Raw genomic sequence first — 21,134 nt, 5'->3', positions numbered from 1 at the left:
TAGGGGTGGCTGGATATCATAATCAAAGATTCTAATAGACAAAAAAATCCACGAATTTATTTTCTTCAGCAACAATACATTTACTCTCCAACTGTAATTGTGTTCAAAATGTGACAGTATTCTCCTTTTTCCTCACTACTCTATTCTGCTTCTTTCTCAGTATCACACTAATAAGCACGTTATCATGAGCTCTGAGAGGTAAAATCGGAATCTTGGAGTGTTCTGTTCTCTTTTGGGCACCTAGCAGCCTTGTTAGTAAAACACTGCCAATGTGGTATATTCCAAAATCAGGGGGCACCTCCTGCTGGCCCTGGAATTGTGATGTTAGTACATTTACTTGTGAGAAGTGCTAATATAGTGGTACCCTAAACACTGGGTGGGAGCAATTACCAGAAGTAGAGTAAGAATATTCTGTGCCTATATGTGCTTTCTAAGGACCAGTATAACATCTCAGTGTGAAGATACCGTATTCATTTTTAGGAACCTTTTGTTCTTTGGGGACTCGGACTTCCCACTATTCATTAAGGTCTTGCTTATAGCAATTCTCTCAATACAAGAACTGACGATTTTCTTATATTCGTCAGTTTCCAGAATAAAATAAACATTTCTCTTTAAGAAATACGATGCTTGATTTTGATGAAAGTAGAACTTCCTTGAGGAGTTACTATGGGGCGATTTTCACTTACCCCAAGGGGTGAGTGGGGGCTCTTTGTCTTTACTTTCCTTAAGGCACTTTGAGTTGTAAAGCCACTAACCCTTGGTGGAGTCTTTTCTGATTTGCACAAAAGCCCAGTGCCAGCTAGCAGCAACCTTATTTCTTACGCTGAAATGTGATAACACGTGATGTTCTGGCTTTCTGGGGATTTTTAGGGCACCGTAAGCTTTATTTCTGATAGAACAGGGATTTAAAAACAGTCCAATTACGATGGGAAATGAGGTCTTTTCTACAGTGGCACACCTTTAGCTAATGGCTCTACCGTGATGATTTCACTGCTGTTTCCTCTCCCAGCTGAAGTCACCGCGACCACCCAGACGCTGTACTGACGGTTCCGACTCAGGTTGGGAATTCTGTAGGAAAATGAGTCAGGAGAGGCTTCAAACTCGCTGATCACCTGTGGAAGGAGACATAAATGTTCCCACATTCAAGGAGGCAAATGGTACAAAGGGATTTCCTAAAGGCGTGGTTACCAACATATTATCTATCCTCAGAAACAAAAGTCACCACTAATCCTTTTCTAAAAGGCTGGGATATATTGATTTTGATACTGATATTGATACTGACATCTCACATATACACATAGAGAGTTTACATTTCTCTATGCAGCCGCTTTGGCAGCCACCAATGAGTAATTTAGCCATTTATATGATGGGTCATGGCCCAAATGTTTTTGGCTGAGATACAGTAACAAAAACAGACTTTCCCTCCGACCCCAAACAACCAGAGAACACACAGAGTATAACCACAGTCTCAAAGGTATTGCCTAAGGTAATGAAGGACAGAACTCTCTGAGATGTGGAAAACAAACGAAGTAAGCCTATGATTGCAGAATTTTTACATTTTTGTGAGAGTCTCCAGGCTGTGGCGCAGAGAAGGAGTCCAGGAGGAGCCCAGCAGCTTCCCTGAGTTAAGGATTCGCACCTGAGAGACTGAGAAGAGGCTGGTGTTCACAGGATAGAGCTACACAGAGAGAGCACTCTGGGACTCTGAAGACGGTCCCACCTGGGTATGCCGCCAAGCAGATCTGTGAAGGTATTCGAGTAAACTACCAGAAACTAGGGAAACAACTACCTGAATGGATTGGAGGTCAAGGTGCCCAGCATTCACACAGGGCTGGGAATAGTGCCTGTTCCACCAGCCGGATTAGAAGCCCTCAAGATTCACAGGGCATTGGATGCAACGCATAAGGGTCTTACCTCGGTGGTGGGGAATAATTAGGTCTAGACTGAACACCACAGTTAGGTATTGCCTAACAAATATTAAAAGCAAAATTCATATAGATGATATTGTCACTAACTAACTTAACTGCATCCCAGAACGAAAGTCAGAATATTTATAGCAGTGAAAATATCCAGTACAAGACAAGGTGAATTTTGTAATGTTTGACATCCCGTAAAATTTTTCCAGATATGAACAGCCCAAATATCCATCGACTGGTGAATGGACGCATAAACAAAATGTGTTGTATCCACACAACGAAGTATTATTCAACAATAGAAAGAAATGAAGTACGAATACGTGTTTAACTTGGATAAATCTTGAAAATACTATAAAAAGTGAGAAAAGTCAACCACAAAAGATTACATACTTATGATTCCCTTTTTACAAAATTTCCAGAATAGTCAAATCCAGAGAGACAGAAAGTACACTAGCAGCTGTCAGGGGCAGAGTAGAGTTGGGACAGAATGGGGAATGACTGCTGTAGGATATAGGGTTCCTTTCTGGGATGATGATAAATGTTCTAACATTAGATAATAGTCGGGGTTGTGTAACTCTGTGAATATGCAAAGAGCCACTGATTTGAACACTTTAAAAGCATGAATTTTTTTTATATGTGACTTATATCTCAAAAAAGCTGTTAGAAAAAAAAATTCAGGAATGGAAAAAACCAGAGAAACATTTCTTTCATAAAGAAAATGTAATTCAATCAATCCTAATTGACCCATAATTGACCTAGATACTAAATTTAGCATGGGGCGCCTGGGTGGCGCAGTCGGTTAAGCGTCTGACTTCAGCCAGGTCACGATCTCGCGGTCCGGGAGTTCGAGCCCCGCGTCAGGCTCTGGGCTGATGGCTCAGAGCCTGGAGCCTGTTTCCGATTCTGTGTCTCCCTCTCTCTCTGCCCCTCCCCCGTTCATGCTCTGTCTCTCTCTGTTGCAAAAATAAATAAACGTTAAATTTAGCAGAAACAGGCATTGTAACAGTTATAGTTGTGTTATGACCATAGATATTCAAGAATTTAAATAGATTCATGAATGATATAAAAAGACCCAAGTCAAAGCTTGAGATGCAATTACAATATGTGAAATGAAAAATACACTGGATTAGATTAATAGCAGATTAGATCTGCAGAGAGAAAAAAAGGTCAATGAACATGAAGACATATTAATATATGAAACACGGAGAGAAAACAGAGTACAAAACTTAACAAAGCTTTAGTGGGCTATGGAACAGTATTTTTAAAGTACTAAAAGAAAAAAAAGTCAACCTAGAACTCTATACTCAAAAAAAACATATATTTCAAAACTAAAAAGAAATAAAGACTTTTCAAAATGTAAAAAGCTGAAAGAATTAACCATCGGCAGATCCACGCTGCAAGAAATGTTAAAGAAAATCTTTCAGTCGGAAGAAAAATGATACCAGATAGAAATTAAATGTACACAAAGGAATGTAGAGTACCAGAAGCAGTAACTACAAAGGTAAATATATGATTTTTTCTTATTCTTTAAATCTCACTAAAAATAATTGATAATCAAAAGGTAATAATGACACAGTGTTTGGTTTATAACACATGTAAAAGTAAAATGTATGACAACAGTTGCACAAATATTAACAAGAAAAAGTGGAGGCATACTATTATAAGGTCCTTGTACTCTATGTGCAGTGTATAACATCAGTTGAAAGTATAAAGTGATAAGTTAAATATATATGCTTTTAATCCTAAAAAAATCACTGAAATTACAAAATAAATAGTAAAATAATGCTAACGAGCCAACCAAATAAATAAAATGAAGTGATAGAAAATTCTCAGTTAATTAAAAAAAACCCAAAAAAGCAGAAAAGAAACAAACATGAGAATAAAAAAACCCAAGTAGTAAGATTACAGATTTAAATCTGTATCAATAGATCAATAATCTATTAAGCATAAATGATCTAAAATCCTAATTAATGCAGAGATTGTAAGAATGGATATAAAAGCAATACACAACTATATGCTGCCTACAATAAATCTTTTTCAAATATAAAAACACAAGTATGTTAGAAATAAAAGGACAGAAAGACGATACTGTGCTAATACTAATCAAAAGGAAGCTGGAGTGGCTATATTCATATCAGACAAAATAGATTTATGAGTAAAGAATCTTACCAGTGATAAAGAAGGTAATTTCATAATAATAAAGGGATCAATTCATCAAGAGGACATAACAATCCTAAACATTTATGAGCTTAATGACAAAGCTTCAAAATACATGAAACAAGAACCAGGGAATGTCAAGGAGGCATAGGCTCAGACAGGTCACACCTCTTCCTTAAAGAATCCATATAAGACAGGTAGGCTGATATCAGATCCATTTTACAGATGAGGAATGCTGTGGACTGAATGTGTGTGTTCCCTTACAATTCATATGTCGACATCCTAATCCCTAAAATAATGGGATTTAGAAGTGGGGCCTTTGGGGCTAATCAGCTTCAGATTAGGTCATGAGGGTGGGGCTCTCATTATATAATTAATACCCTTTCTAATATAAAAAAGGAAGAGACCCAAGAGCTTTCTCTCTCTACCATGTGAGGACACAGCAAGAAGGTAGCCATCTCTAAACCAGGAAGACAATGGACGCTGTATCTACTGGACCTCGATCTTGGATCTTGGATGTGGAGGCTGGTCTCCAGAAGTCTGAGAAATAAGTGTCTGTTGTTTAAACCAGCCAGCGTGGTATTTTGCTCCAGCAGCCCAAGCAGACAAATACAGAAATTAGTACTGAGAGGTAGGGTGTTGCTGTAGCAAGCACAGAAACACATGGACGTGGCTTTGAACTGGGCAGAGGTGGGAAAAGTCTTGAGGCTGATGCTAGAAAAAGCTAAGATCCTGTGAAGGGACTGTTAACGATGACACTGGTGAGAGCTCACAAAGAAGGGGAGAACTGGAGAGAGACTCTTGCCTCTTCTTAGAGAACACATAAATGATGGCACACTGGGTGTGGGTAGAAATGTGGGTGGTAAAAGCCATTTTAGTGAAGCCTCAGATGGAAATTGGGAAAGTGTTATTGGATAATGGGAAAAGATGGTCTGTGCTCTACGGCGACAAAAAGTTTGCCTGAATTACGTTCATGTTCTAGTGTTTTTGTGGAAGGTCAAACGTGCAAGCGATGATTTTGGACACTTAGCTGTTGTAAGTGTGGCTCCTCCTGACTGCTTATGGAAAAATGCAAAAAGAGAGAGATGAATTGAAGAAGGAAATGTTAGGCCAAGAAGAACCAGAACTTGAAGATTTGGGAAATTCTCAGCCTATCCATATGGCAAAAACAGGAGAAAGTGTGTTTGGATGAGAACAGTAAGGGTGTGGTCTAGCAGCCCTGTGGTGAGGAGATTGGTGTGGGTGAGAACTATGGACTGAAAACAGCCACACCAGCAGGAACACTGCCAGTTGAGCCTAAGGAGACTGAGATGGGATAGAAGTAAAAAGAGCTGAGTTCTAGATTCTACAGGACAGGATGATAGAGCTACGTGGCCCTCAACTCATGCTGTTCTTCAAGAAGAGGGAAGAATAGCTCTGAAGGATATTCAGAGATCATCAGGGTCACGGCCTTGGTTTCAACAGGCCAGACAGCCTCCACCTGAAGCCATGAGGACTGGACCTCCCAGAGCTGAGTGGGGGAGAGCCTTGCCTGGCAGAGCCTTGCAGAACTGCAACATGGACAGAGCCTCTGCATAGAGCCACAGCATGGGCAGAACCCTCCTGAGAAGTCGGGGAGAGATTGCAATCCCAGAGGTGTCACTGGTACAGCATTGAACCAAAGAGGATTATTCTTGTTTCTGAAGATCCAGCGGGATCTGCTAAGTTTTAGACTTACTTGGGGGCCATCAGTCCTTCCTTCTTTCCTATTTCTTTCTTTTGGAACGGGAATGTCTACCCAATGCATGTCCCATTGTATTTTAGAAGCACGTAACTTGCCTGGTCTCACAGGTTCATAGCTGGAGTGGATTCTGTCTCCAGATGAATGTACCTGGAGTCTTACCCATACTTGATTCAGCCAGTATGTAGATGAGACTTTGGACTTTAGAGTAGATGTTGCAATGAGTTAAGACTTGGGGAGCTACTGGGATGGAACGAATGCATTTTGCACTTGACATGGACACGGGCTTTTTGGGGCCAGGGGCAGAATTGACTGAATGTTTGTGCCCCCTCCAATGCCTATGTTGAAATCCTAACACCCCAGTGTGATATTAGGAGGTGGGGCCATTGGTAGGTAACTAGGTCATGAGAGTGGAACCCTCATGGGTGGGATTTGTGCTCTCATAAGGGGATGAAGACACAAGAGATCTCTTTCTCTATCTCTCTCTTCCGTGTGTGTGTGTGTGTGTGTGTGTGTGTGTGTGTGTGTGCCATGTGAGAATACAATGAAAACTCAGGAAAAAGTCCTGCACCAGACACTGAATCTGAGGGTGCCTCGATCTTGGGACTTCCCAGCCTCCTGAACTATGAGAAATAAAGATCTCTTATTGAAGCCACCCAGTGTGGTATTTTGATACAAAAGTGAGACCTAGGCAAGGAAACTAAGGTACAGACAAAGTAAGTGCCTCACTAAGGTCAGAGTGGCAGAAACGGTGGGCAGAGGTTCAAGCTCAGTGCCTCTGGCCCAAGTCCAGGACTGCCATTTACAAGCAACCAGACACGGGAAGGGTTTACTTTTATCCCTGTAAGCTGTAGGTCATTAGGCTGTGTGAACTGCAATCCCAGCTCTATAATTAACCAAGGGGTGCAAATGTTAACTATACCTGTTCATTGTCAAAGATCTCATGCTCACTCAATAAGAAATAAAGTCAGAGAATTTCCCATTGTCCAGTATTTGACTTCTGTATATACACAGTGTCAGATGATTAAAGGGAGACGATAGGGCTCTTGGAGAAGTTCTTCAGGTGTGCCCATACGTTCATGTGCATGCACTATCGTTACCCTACCTGCCCCCGTTGCCACCTCACCCCTCTCACACACACCAGTCCTGTCTTGTGTTCAGAAGATCACGGGGAAATCAAATCCTTCTAGAATTTCAGGGGGAATTTGGCTTGTTTCCTAGCAATTCGACGAGACAATCCTAAGACTGTGTGTATTTGTATTCTGTAATGTTCCAAGGCTATGTTGTTGCCAAATTAATTTTACAAAGCTTAATGATGTGCAAATTATAACAATCGCTCCTACTGAACATTAAGCATCAACAGAGCATTAAAATATATTTACAAAATAAGGGTTTTCTGTGAAGGGCGCATAGCTTTTAGTTAAAACTCAATAAGCATCCTGTCTAGAAGGTACAATTTGCTCTTGACTACCTCCAAACTAGGCATTTTATTGAATTTTTATCTGCAACACAAGGCATGGATAAAATCAATGATAAAAATACAATTTCTTATGCAATAATATTTGTTTCACTTTTTATATGATAGATCATCCAAAGCCAAAGTAAAAAGGTTTGTTTATAGAAAACTCTTCCCGCTGGAATGAAATTTCTCTATAGATGAGGGTGAGAAATAAGAGTTGGGCTGTTCAGGGGTTCCTATTGGTTATTCGGGAAATTTAGTTGCACTGGTGTGATCTCCCTCTGATACCAGCCTCTTTCCCTATGGCTGCCATAATTAGGCACAATTTTTTTGTCTCTCAAAACAGAAGGTTGCCAAATGAGCAATTTAAACAATAGAAGAGTTGATTTGTTTTCTTCATAATATGTGTAACTGGATATTAAATGCGACTTTTCCTGTTGTCTTAAAGTTTTAGCAATGAGCTTCACAAGTGAGAATCGTCCCAAAGATGCTGGTACCTTCCTTCCTAACAAGAGACGTGAGATCAATCAGGCAGGGCTTTCTGATTCTGATGACCTGTCCATCATCCATCTCTGGGCCCCATGAGAGGCTAAGTCAAGAATAGGATATTCTTTTTTTTTATATGAAATTTATTGCCAAACTGGTTTCCATACAACACCCGGTGCTCATCCCAACAGGTGCCCTTCTCATTGACAGAAGTCCGTGTCCATGCCCACCTAGCGGTGCCAGGAGGTTAGGAGCTCCAAGCAAACCACTCAGAGAACTTGGAGTTTGGAAGAACACAGAGATAGGTGAATCACCAATCAGGCCAAAGGCTATGTAGGGTGGCAAAGGCTAGTCCTGCTCCCAGGAGGAGAGCAGGTTCCTGGGGCTGGCTGTCACTTCCATCATGGTGGGTTAGGGATGCTTCCATGTAGGCCCTGCAAGGAGACAGCAAGACTGGCTGCCTCCAGGAGTGTAAGATGCCTTCTACAGAGGGGTGTACTGCAAATTCCATAATCGTTTATCCGTAGATGGTGCGTAATTCAACCAACGTTAACAAGTCCAAGAGGTGGCAACAGGTAAGAGAAAAAGAGCCAACTGGGAAAAAAGATAATCAGATGTTCACTCAGGGTAGTGAAGTGAATCTGTTTGTTCAAAGCCTTCCCTTTGATGCTCAGTTAAAAATACAGGTTCTGAGAAAGAGGGGGGATGAATATTGCTTCCTTATGAAACATTTTCCTCAATATTCTATATGAGATAAAGTAGCTGATTATGTTTACCTTCCATCAACTGTCTTTTTATTGGACACTAGCTTTCTCAACACAACGATCTAACCATGTTTGAGCTGACTTGCTAATTTCCATGTGCATTCCATCATGTGTCACTCCCTCCCACTCTCTGGGAATGGTCAGTGAGAAGGGTTCCATTTTCTTTCCAGATTTCTCCTAACACTCCAGCTGCAATGATGCATCAGAGACTTTGAAGCATTGAGAGTGTGGAGGGAATAGAAAGGCTTCTCTCTGAAGGGCAGCGAGACAGAAAAATTGTAGTCAAGGAAAAGCACCCCCCCAAATGTAAGTTCTCAGGATTAATGAATCAAAAGTGGCAGAAGGAGAAACTGGTGGGGAGGAGGAAGAGAGACACTTTTCTCAGTATTTAAATATTTAAATCTCTAAATATTTAATTTCCTGCTGGCAGATCTATAACTCTGTTGTCTCATCTTCAAAGTTAAGACAGAGATATTAGCCACTCTAGAAGATTTGATTATGCCTACGGTGCAAATTAATCTTGAATGGATCACTATAACTGGGCTGATAAGGGATGGCCAGAGGAATACGACACCTGGGGACAGCCATGTAAACTCACTGGACTACAGATCTCTCCTCTGGGTCTTGCAAAGAAAAGGTACGTAAGAGCTCTTAGCCCCATGCCTGTAATGGGGAAACCTCATAAATAGTTGCTGTGCTTGAATTCACAGGCGTTTACTGAGTTCAAGTCCAGTGGGTAGACTGTGAGGTAAGTTCCTGCCCCAAGGGAACAAGAGATGATCATGGCTTGGCAAACGGAGGATTAATTACACGAGGCATAGTAAAATTCTGGTAAGTTCTTGCTAAAATCTAGAAATAAAAATCATTTGAATTCCCTTGCCAAAACTACTCCAGTTGCAGCGGAGGACATGATTCATATTTGCAAAATACCTAGGAAAATAAATAAAAAACTGCATGTGTTTGATTTAAAAAAAATATTCATGGCAAAGTTTTTTTTTTTTTTGTTTCTTTGTTTGTTTTTATAAAGCCTCAGACATGCTGGCTTCCCTAAAATTGTACCAAGAGTGGAAAACATAGCTCGTGATATAAACGTCGCAATCCTCGAGCCAGGCAGCTCACGTTCATGTGTTATTCCTTTCTTATTATTGCTTCAGGTCTGGTGGATGGAGTCGTAGGTTTCTGAGGGACCCAACAGTATACTCCTCCAAAGAATGTAGAGGTTGCTGGAAGCTCGGTTTTCTCCCCGTGCTCCAGTGTCACCCATGAAGAGCCTGCTGCTTTCACTGCAGAATTCTTTTTGCCTTGTGGTTTTGGTGCAATAATTTTCCTCATATTTAAGACACTTTTTAACCACGAAATAAGATAAAATTAGCCACAATGAATTACTTCAAACGCTCTTTAGCAAATTCTATCGAACTGGATGCTTAACCAGTAATTGCTGGATTCATTTCCAAATCCCTCACACTACTTAGCTCGATGGGTGGCTTGCAAAGTCTTGTGAGCCTTCTCACATCCCCTCAACAAGGCACATCTGCCCTTTGTTTATAGGTCATGCATGGTCCTTATCTTTATCCCACTTTGGATTGTGGTCTTGCACAGTCTGGGTGAAACCTTGTGGTCTTGGATGGAGTTCAGGTTCTTTGAGGGTGGCCTTGCAGTGGCCCTCCCTTTATGGATGCCCCGAACACCCTAGATCCCAGTGTTGCAAAATCAGGGCTCACAGAACACAAAGTGGAATGGGCTGAGGAAATGCCTGTTGCATTAAGTTGACTAATGACCTAGAAATGATTTGAATGCAATCAAGAAAAACTGTGTAGAGAATGACTATGGATTCACAGGCCGCTCAGATCAAATTATTCAGCGTGTCTCACGGATATAAAAAGAATTCCACTTAAAAAATTTCAATTAACTTTTTAATGAAAAACTAATTCTATCAAAGAAGTATGGTGCTTTAAAAAGCCCTAATATCTAACTATTAAAAAAAAAAGACTCGAATGTTCTGATTTTGTAGATAGTATGTTCACAGCAGTGATTTAAAGAAACCTCTCCCAAAGCAAGATAAACAAAATAGGCAGCTCTTTGCATTATTGGACACTCCGAGGCCACATCAAATCTTTCTGTTTAGGGGCAGAGAAAATGATCTGGATTACGTTCAGAATCAGTAGTTGGCTGGATCGACTTCAGGTTTGTCTTTGTTCTTACGTATAAGACATTTTGCCCTGATTTTCATTTTATTTCAGTATTTTCACCTCTAACAGAAGATAATGGATCAATGAAGACCATCCTAAAGGGACAGACCGGGGTGGGGAGCCTGCATGGTGGGAACAACATATTAATGCTACTTGCTTTATGCAAGTCAGTTCTGGTGGTTTCTTCTGCACTTGACTGAGATGCCTGTAACCGCCGTTATATCTTCCACTGTTGGCTACTTTTTAAAAAAGTCTTCCAAACAGAAGATATTTTACTTTTGGGCCTTACAAATATAAAAATCATTATTTTGCCAGTGCATTAAAGTTGACACCCAGAAAATGCTTATAAGGAGCTGGTGTCTCCATGTTCCTGTGTAGAATCGGGGCTTCGTCCGGTTAGCCAAACTGGCATTACAGGGTCCTTATAGTTCCCAGGCTCTTTTGAACAAAGTCACCTCCACTCACTACAATTTTGCCTCGTCTCTTCTCTGCTATCACCCCATCTGCTGTACCAATGATCTATCTGCAAAAGTGCTTTCTTAAGCTGACTTGATCACTATCACTTATTCAGTAATGAACAAGTAATTCATCGCACATGTGTAAATGGAAGAAACCCATGCACTCTTAGTCAACTTTTGGCTGCTCCACAATTTCTGGCTTTGCCATCACAGAAAAGAGATCCACCATCAGGCCTTTTAGACAGAACTATGGAAGGATGATCTCCATGTCAGTGATTTAAAAGCATGGGCACTGTATATAACTCCTGCTGAGACTGAAAAGCCTCCCCAAGCAGAGGATATGCTTTCCTGCGTTATGAACCAGAAACTTCATTATACAGTTTAACTTCTATTGCATGACTTACTGCCGTAATCCATACAATTTAATTCAACACAACATTTTATGAACATCCGCTATTTCAGCATAATACCAGGCTTTCTAAAGGAATAAGGGTGACTAACGGTGGGGTGTGCGCTTGAACTGGGGCCCAACGATGTCCCCACCTAACGATAACACAAGGGATTGTGGTGGTTACACCACAGTGAGGTTGGAAATCAATGCTGGGGACCTCCGAGGCGAGACGGAACCCGCTTCCCAGGGAAGGCCGTAGGCTGTCACCGTGAAGGGCCTGGACTCTAAGCTCAGACACCTGTGGGATGCAGACCTTTACCTTGCTAACCGTATGGTCCTGGCAGACAGTACATTCTCCATTTCAGTACCATTACAACGAGGTAATCATAACCCCACCTGCATATGATAACCATTGGAATTAACTGATGAAAACCAGGATTTTTTAAGATGTGAGTCATAGAAGCAATTTTGTGAGTTATGACAATCATTTACAGAGCAAAACAGAAGAGAAAAAAAAATCCAACGGTTTGGAAAATATCATAGCGCATCCTGTGTGGCAAGTGTAAGTTTTGTTTGTGAAGCTTTTGTTGTGTGTGTACTGGGTCGTGATTATAAGATGCATTTCCTATTGAGAGTCATGAAAGAACGAGCTTGGAAACCATAGGCATAACGTGTTTAGCAGACAGTGGCTAGAATACAGAAAATGCTCAAAAATGGTGGAATAAATAATAAAGCATTTAAGTTGAGCCTTAAGAATAAAGACTTTAAATGGGAGGAGGACACACACACACACACACACACACACACACACACACATGATGGAACGGCTTAGGAATAGATGGATAGGTTAACGGAATAGGAGATAGGACACTGGACAGGAGTTAGAGCTGGATTGTGGAAATCTGTTCAGGTCATCTTGAGGATTTTGAGTTTTGTTTTAGGTAAAAAGGGAGAAGTCATCCAAGAATTTGCCCAAGGGAGTGACACGGTCAGATACAGAATGGGAAAGAATGATTATGGCAGCAATGTGGACAATGGATAGGCCCTTGAGCCTGGCAGTGGAAGGACTTCTGATGGGTTTGGTTCCCCAAGTGGGCATGAAAAGAAGGGAGAAGATTAAAAGATACTGCAGGGAGAGACTTCTCATGACACAATGTCACCTCGCAGATGCTATTTCCTCTGGTCATAATACCTTTTCATAAGGTAGAGCTCTTCCCTGCCTACAACCCAGGGCTACAGGTTCATCCCAAGAAGCTGTCTCTGACCCCACTGCTTGAGAAACACCCCCTTGCCTGTGGCTTCTGCCACAGTGTCCTGTGCTCTGCAGGTCACAAGGACAGTGACAATCCCTGGCATTTTCTGACTTCCCTAGAACCAGGAACTCCTCAAAGAAAGGCAGACACTATCCTTTATCACCGCGGTCCCATGGTCGCCATTGGAGCTGTTCTCTCAGCTGCCCTGGTTTTCCTGTCTTCTGGGTACTTGTTAGGATTGTGCTTCCTGGCCCCCTTGTGGTTGGGGGAGGCCACGTTATGCCTATGTCAGACCTTCCAGAGATGTATCCCCTCTGCCATAAAACCTGCATGGGTGCTTCCCAGAGTACGGATAATATGGACCAGAGCTACTACAACTCACAACAGATGTGAATGTGGAAGAAAGATAAAACTGTTGGTGTAAATCCCTGAGGTTTTAGGCCTCTGGTCAGAGGACAAAGGGTACTGTTAGATCAGTGGCTTAGCTGGGAAACGGGAAGAGAAGGGGGACAAGAATGAATTTGATTCAGAACACGTTGGATGCGGTGGGGTCTCCGTGAAGACACGGATGGAAGGAATTTGGAAATATGAGGTTGCCTGGTCCTCTAAGATGGTCAGTCGGGGTTGGAGAGAAACATTTTTGATCTCTGTAACTTCAGATGATAGTTAAATTATAAAAACAGATTCAAAGGCACCTGGGTGGATCAGTCGGTTAAGCATCCAACTCTTGATTTTGGCTCAGGTCATGATCTCACGGCTCATAGGTTTGAGCCCCACATTGTGCTCTGCACTGACAACCCAGAGCCTGCTTGGGATTCTCTCTCTCCCTCTCTCTCTGCCCCTTCCCTGTGCTCTCTCTCTTTATCAAAATAAATAAATATACTTTAAAAAGTATATAAGATTCAGTGATTCATGGGGACAATAAAGAATAGGAAAAGAGGATAAAGGAAGAGTATTGAGAAATGCCTACATTGAAGGGTGGCTGTCAAGGGAGAGGGAGCCTAAGAGAAGAGAAAGTCTAAAAATAGAAGGGAAGTTAAGTCAGAATTTAAGCACAGATAGCTGTATAATAATGGCATGCTACGTGGCAGCCTGAAATGGGAAGAGTGCCACCTCCCCAAAAGGGAATAGCCTTGTACACCCAGAGGGTGCACGGTGACTTCTGAGACAGGAGCAGTGGCCAGTGAGATGGACAGCATTATAATACAGATGGTCAAGTTGACCCCGCTTGACAATTCCATCACGGCACCGTGGTTTGACCTGAGATTCCTCAACAATTCTGGCTTCCTATAGCCACTCTCTCTTGTCCTCAGCCCCATGATTTATTAAATGCAGTCCTGGGGGGCGGGTCCAAGGAAAACCCACACCTGCTGTTTTGGTTTGGAAGCTGCCCGGACCTGGCGAAGGTTACTTCCCTGGTGTCTCTGAAGACTTGCTTTCTTCTAAGTCGTGGGCTACACTGTGGGGAGTTTTGTTGCTGAAAGCTGTCTTCTGGAGAAGAAGGGTACTGGAACATTCTCAGTTGCTCATTCGGCAACAACGACGGAACACCTATCCTGTGCAGGGGCTGGATCACCTTATCGTTTGAAACTGGAATAATCGAGGTGAGTCACAGCTCACTGATATGATCGTTTCAAGCCTTCTGATTTTGTTCTTCATTGCTGAGAAGTTCATGCTGTCTGATTTCACGTTTCTAAGTCCCATCTCAATCGGCTTAGCGCTGTAGAAGAGACACTTTCTCTATCCTTGTCCTTGGTTAATCTAGGGTACTCCCCACAGGCTGCTTTCATGAGGGGAGGAGGGCTAGAGGGGAGATCCAGCCTCGTGACTCTCTCCCTGGGACCTTACAAGGTAGTGTGTGAATTGATCCTTCAAACTGTCATCTATGAAAATTCAGAGTGACGCCCCCCAAATTATATGCCTGAGTTCCTTGAAGCAAATGAACTTTGAGACTTTTGCTGCTCGAATCTCTGCCTGGGGCGGTTAATGTCTCCGTGCATCTGCTGGTCCGGCACGGGGAGACTCTGCGTTTACCTAGCGCCACCAGACTTTAGATGCATTTACACTTTCTTATCTGGCCACACAAAGTTTTAAATCCCAACACCTTTTACTAGGCTAACCCAAGAGAACGCAGTGAAACCAGCATCTATTCTTAGACAATGGGCTTTACCCATTAGAGAGAAGAGCGTGGGTCTTGTAACAAGGTCCATTCACTGGGGGTCTTAAGAGGAAATTTACATCAGCAAGCAAGTCAGCCGAGGGACTCCTCTAAAGAAGATTAAATTACAGGCTGTGCTGTGTCCTCATTTATCCTGCCATGTTCTACATTCCACTGTGAAATCATTTCAAAGAAAAGAAATACTCAGCCGAGCAAGAATATCACACGCAGCTAGCACTGCCCTCTGGTGTTCATTCTGACACATGGGCGGAAATGTGAAAGCCTCACAAAACGTCATCCTATCCCTTCTTCTAACTTAGAGTCAAGTTCCAGAAACCCAAGATGGAACAAATACCCTTCTTTCCAGCAATTTGTACTCTCTTACTAATTCCATGTGAAAGAAAGCTCCACAAAGCAATGGGTGAGATTTTCCAATGTTTCCTTCCTCAGAGAAATGTATTAGTTCTCTCTGGTCTTCACTTATAATGGTATTATTTTATTTTAAAAATAGGTCTCTTAGGGGAAAATGTCTGTACCTCCCACTTGGTTTTTCTGTCACCCTAAAAGTGCTTTAAAAATAAAGTCTGTTAAAGAAAAAACTAGGCCCTGGGGTCTTAAATGATGTTTGACGTGGATAAGCAGCCATTTGTCTCTAGAGATGGACTCAGCCTGATTCTGTTCCCTCCACTTTACTGCACACAGCTTGGGATTCTGGACCCTCTTTGCCAAACTTACATGACGCTACCCAGAAGACCACAGTGCTCTGTAACGATCATATTTCTAGATCTACAGTGCTTTATAATAGAGTCAAAGGCAGCACAGAGACACCCGGTGAGTGGCAGTCAGACATGAAGGAGGTGAGAAATTTGGCTGTTAATTCCCATCTTTTCTGGTTAGTTCGATCTTACGATTGTTGTTTTCGGAAGGGTCTTGTTGGGAAGGTACTGGGTGGTTGAATCCTATTGTGGCGTGCAATGAGAGACGGTGGGAATCCTTGGGCAAATCTTTTCTACTCTTTCTTATAGACAGTTGGCTCATGTTTTTAGGATTTGTAACTCTTCCTATTTTATTGTGTGAAATCCACAGGCTGGGGGAACAAAGACTAACATGGCCCAAAGCGGCCACCTGTGGGGCTATCTCATCCAAGCATCGGTCCATCAGGACTAACGTCAAGTAAGCCAGGCTGGGGTTTTAGTTTAGAGATAAAGAGCAGATTGAGGGTGTTCTGGGTACCCTGAACTCTTTTCCTAGCTTGGTGGAATCAGAACAGCAAATGTGAGTCCTACAGCAAACAGATGAAGGAATGAGTGAACAAAAATAAAGAAGCATTTCAAATTCCAGTGGAACATAGGTATTCGTTATTTTCGCAAGATTTTGTCTCTCTTTGGCGCATGGTTATATGTTGGGGCTGAAGACAGAGTCAGGGCCTGCCCAGGGGTCCTCCGTGAGCCCTGAGTTCAGGAGTCCCAGAACATGATTTCCTGGCGTTTCGCCTCAGCACCACACCGCTCTGCGCCTCTGCACTTTGACTGACAGAATTCAGCAGGGGAGAATTAACGGCATATTTGAAACCAAAGAAGGAACCCACAAGAACGTTCTGGAGCGCAACTCTGACCATTTACATTTAAATCTTTACTCCAGCTCTGGAGGTGCTGCTGTTGATGTGAGCTGAACACACGCTCTCCCCGTCTCTCTGCTGTCAACCATGCTCACCGTCTGGGGCGTGTGGAGCCCCCTGCAGATGCTAGACTTAGGAAAAGGCAGCACGTGAATTACAGAATTAATGAATAAATCAGCTCGAGGATATTATCCAGCCTTAAAAAAGGACATTCTGGGGCGCCTGGGTGGCTCAGTCAGTTAAGTGTCCGATTTCAGCTCAGGTCATGAGTTCACGGTTCGTGAGTTCGAGCCCCACCTCGGGCTCTGTGCGGCCAGCTCAGAGCCCGGAGCCTGCTTCAGATTTTGTCTCTGTCTCTCTCTGCCCCTTCCCCACTAGCGCTCTGTCTCTCTCTCAAATATAAATAAAACATTAAATAAAAAGAAGGTCATTCTGATAGCTGCTACAAGATGACCGTTGAGTGCATCATACAGGTGCAACACGCGAGTCACAAAAAGACAAATACTGTACGATTCCACTTACATGGGGTCCCTAGAGTAGCCAAAGTCACAGAGGCAGAAAGCGGAATGACAGGTGACAGGGCCGGAAGGAGTTGGGAACGGGGAGTCAGTGTTTCAAGGGGACAGAGCTTCAGTTTGGGGAGACAGAGACGTTCTAGAGGCGTATCATGGAGATGCTTCACAACCATGTGAATATACCTAATGCCACTGACCTGGACACTTGGAAGTGATTCGGATGGCAAATTCTGCGTTACGGTATTTTATCACAATAAAAACCAAAATTAATCTGTGTATTCACTCCACAAACACCGACTGACGATACAGGTCTCCTTCTATACCCCAGCAGGAGGACAGAAAGACAGGTCACGTGGTGCCAACCCCAGAAAATGCCGTAAATATTCCTGTGAAGATAGCATGAATTTTGTGGTCCTACTCTGGCTTTCTTTCCTCTAAAATTTCCCTTTTCAACATGCTTTTGTAGCTGGTCTAAGAAACAGTTTAGCTCTATAATTATGACCCGGTAGTAATAATATTAATGATAATAAATATGGCACGTTGAAGTATTAATTACACTAACTCTTTTAACTCTGTCTCAGTGAATGAGGTGGGCTATGCGATCGTCGGGGTCACAGATCCTCAGCACAGGCCCTCGTTTCTGGCCCGACAGTGGCTTGCCTGCTTCTCTTAGTGGGGGACGGGACCTGGCAGGAAGATGGGGTGGGAGTTGGGGGCACAGGAGGGCGGTCAGAGGGAAGGGGGGGGAGGCAGGGAGGGCCTGGCAGGCACAGAATGACGCGTCCAAGAGCAAAATCAATAAGCGTTGTCCACTGACTACCAATTAAGGCACAATTCAGACCTCTGGGTTTTGATTTTGAGAAGCCGGCTGGCGGTGTTGTGGGAAGTCACCAACTGAACAATACTTCTAGATGACTGTGTCCCTTATAATGATTCAGATGTGTATTTTCAAGTGAGGTGTAAATGAGGATTGTGCTTTGTGGTAGAGACAACAGCGGGGGGTGGGGGGCGGGGAATAAAACCACTGGAAAGACCCAAGTAGGTGGGAAACAAAGGAATGAACGTGTCCCAAAGGAGCACTCGCAGCTCGTTTTCTGGAAGGTGCTTGAAAGGCACTTGGTTATTTACCAACTTACTGTGGGATAGGGGTGGGAGCAGAATACAGTGTACTTTCGGATGATGCCGTTCAGCTTGAGAGGGGGAAGCCAGGACACAAAGACCATGGAGGCTGAGGCCGCCGCTGCCTTCACTCCCGCAGGAGGACCTGGAACTGGAAGAGCCGGGCATTTAGTCACAGCGATGGGGCTTCCGACCAGGTGCTCTGGCCCACGCTGCCCAACACAACCCCCGCTCCGGCTAGGCCTGGCCCCTCTCTCTGGCCAGCTCCTCAGGGGTCAGTGCTGTGGGCTCAACCGCGTCCCCTCAGAATCCACGTGGTGAAGCCCCAGCCCCCAGAAGCTCAGAATGTGACCTGACTTGGGGAAGGGGTCTCCACAGGGATGACCAAGCGAAACGGTGGTCACGAGGGTGGCGCTAATCTCATGTGACTGGTGTCCTTATGAAAAAAGGGAAATGTGGGCACAAAGCCATATACAGAGAGAAGACCATGTGAGGACACAAGGGGCGAATGGCCCCCTAAAAGCCAAGGGCAGAAGCCTGGAACAGACTCTCCCTCATAGCCCTCAGAGGGAGCCTACCTGTCCCACACCTTGATTTTGGCTTTCTTGGCCTCCAAAAACATGGGACAACCCATTTCTGGCGTTGAAGGCCTCCCTCTGCGGGGCCCTACGCCAGCAGCCCTAGGAGCTGACAGAGCCTCTCTTTGATGAGTGACCCGTGCTCCACACGAACCCTGTCTAAGGGCATGTCCTCTAACGGCCTAGTTTTAGCAAGAACGCTGCTCGGTCAGTTCAGCCAGAATCCCCTCAATATCGGATCACTTGATACGTGATCAAAGACCTCATTCTCTTTCACACCCAGGTACTATCCGATCATCCTTGCGTGCCTTCAACCAGAGTCCCGTTTGATCACACTAGTCAGAATACCCTTACCCCCAAGGTCTCCTATCAGTAATTCTCCACCCACAGCCCCATCCTTTCTCTCCACTCCTTGGCTGTAAATTCCCCCTTGTACGTGAAGTCGAGCCCGGCCTCTCTCCCCTGCCACAAACTCCCACTGGGGTCGACCCCACATATTCACGTCACAGCAGTCCCCCTGAGAAGTGTGCCTGCTGCTGCTCTTTAACAAGTGCCATGAATAATTGTTGCTTCAACAGAACTAATACATTCAGTTCAAGTCCCTGACTTCCTGGGAGCCTTCTTTACCCATTTCAGTCCCTTGTGAGTTCCTGCCTCTGAACAGCTGGAGAATTTAGTTTCTTGTGCTGCTATAGTGTTTGGCTTTGAACAGGCTGGGGACGTACATCTTGCCTCCTGAGTTAGAGACGAATGAGGGCAAAGTATCTTGGTCTTTAGGGACCACTCTTCCTTGCCTAAAACACTTTGTAATGACATCTCTTTTGGCTCAGGGGAGGTACAGAAACACTTTTGTACGAGGATGGATTTTTGTGTCAAAGATTCACATTTGTATAGACAAGAAATACCCCTCTGTAAGCCATCTAAGAAAGAAGGAAATGGTGCTAACAATATTAAGCATAATTTGTCAATGAGATCAAATGCACGTATTCCTTCCCCCCATCTTTCTGTTTTCCAGGTAGAAGAGGGAGGATGGAGTGAGGTGGACAAGACATGGGGAGAAGAGAAAAGAGCATTAAAATTGCTATGGGATAAGCCTTAAGGATCTTGCTTTGTTCCTCGTTGGTCTAACTGTCCACCTGGAGGGTGGTTCCCACCTTGATGGAGGTCTTGAAATTCCAACCGATATACATCCCTTGTGAGCCCCTGGAGGAATCTTTGAGTCTCTTCCTGCTCCAGTAACAACATAACTGCTCACTAACTATTTGTGGAGTTGACTATGTGTCTCATGATTGTCATCTTGACTCTTCAAGGTCAAAAGAACAAAACCAGCAATCACCATGAGAGCTAATGTGGGTGTGACATCACCACCACTTGAAAATATAAAATCTTGCGATCAGGTTTTGACACATCCTGTTGGTGGCAGAGGGTCTAGAAAAGAGGACACAAGTAAGTGATGACACTAGGATTACTAAGTCTTTGGGAACAAGGCACTGTTGTGCTGAGTATGGAGGGCACTTGTGCTTAGGTTTCCTATTGGTGAGGGGAACAGCCAAGACACCCCCAAATCCACAACCTGGTTGAGACCCACAAGGGCTCCTCCTGAACACCAACTGTAGAGTGGACATTTGTTTGACATTTTCATCCTAATGGATGCCCCAGATTCTCCAACACACTCCATTCCTTCTCTAAAGCAACCACCTGGCTGGCATTCACCATACCCAACATTCCCTCTGGCCAGCTTCTTTCTAGAAGCCCAAGGGCTTGGGCAACAACCACTTGAGTGGCTGCTCGACAGAAGTCAGTCATATTTGTTTCTACCTTGTTTGTGACAATTACACCTGTCATGGTAATGTAATTTAATTCATTATCCAAACCAATGAAATAGGAGTGCCAAATAAAGCTGTTTCCATGACAATTAATGGGACTTCTTTGGAAAAACTTTCTTAAAGGTAAGTTAAAAGAAGAAGGTTCGGCTAGGTTTGGGCCAAGACCCTTGAGAAAGATGACACACGTAGCAAATATCAAGACAAACAGATTAAAAAAAATCAAGCATAAGTTGTTGGCAAATGGCATCATGCCTTACTCTACTCTCAGAGAACCTAAACTGGAAATGGCAGATGATCCATGATGAAAACAGTTTATGGAAACAATGACATAGACTTCTAATCTCTTCATCCAAAACTTAATAGAAATTAGACCATATTATTTAATTAAAGAATGATTAGATAATCAATCTGTATTGTCTGCTTTGAGTTAAAATAGAATGTTTAAGGTATGTCTGTTGGCCACTTTACACTCCTTCCTCTATTTGATTATTTCCATTGACTTGTCTCGATTATATCAAAGGGCATTT

At 43.4% G+C, this 21,134-nt stretch overlaps 1 protein-coding gene across 1 annotated transcript in view; it reads right to left on the bottom strand.

Moving 5' to 3' along the window:
- Positions 1 to 21,134, bottom strand: part of DSCAM (DS cell adhesion molecule) — a 665,388-nt gene that overhangs the window by 61,983 nt on the left and 582,271 nt on the right. The window contains exons 20-21 of the mRNA XM_040484971.1: positions 18,221 to 18,354; positions 959 to 1,112 (exon numbers count right to left, since the gene is read on the bottom strand). Coding sequence (XP_040340905.1) covers positions 959 to 1,112; positions 18,221 to 18,354 — 288 coding nt within the window. The remainder of the gene's footprint in view (positions 1 to 958; positions 1,113 to 18,220; positions 18,355 to 21,134) is intronic.

Source organism: Herpailurus yagouaroundi, unplaced genomic scaffold, assembly GCF_014898765.1.
Source record: "Herpailurus yagouaroundi ecotype Mexico unplaced genomic scaffold, PumYag 162, whole genome shotgun sequence".
Lineage (NCBI taxonomy): Eukaryota > Metazoa > Chordata > Mammalia > Carnivora > Felidae > Herpailurus > Herpailurus yagouaroundi.
Note: the sequence above shows the minus strand (reverse complement) of the source record. Positions and strands in the feature narration are given on the sequence as shown.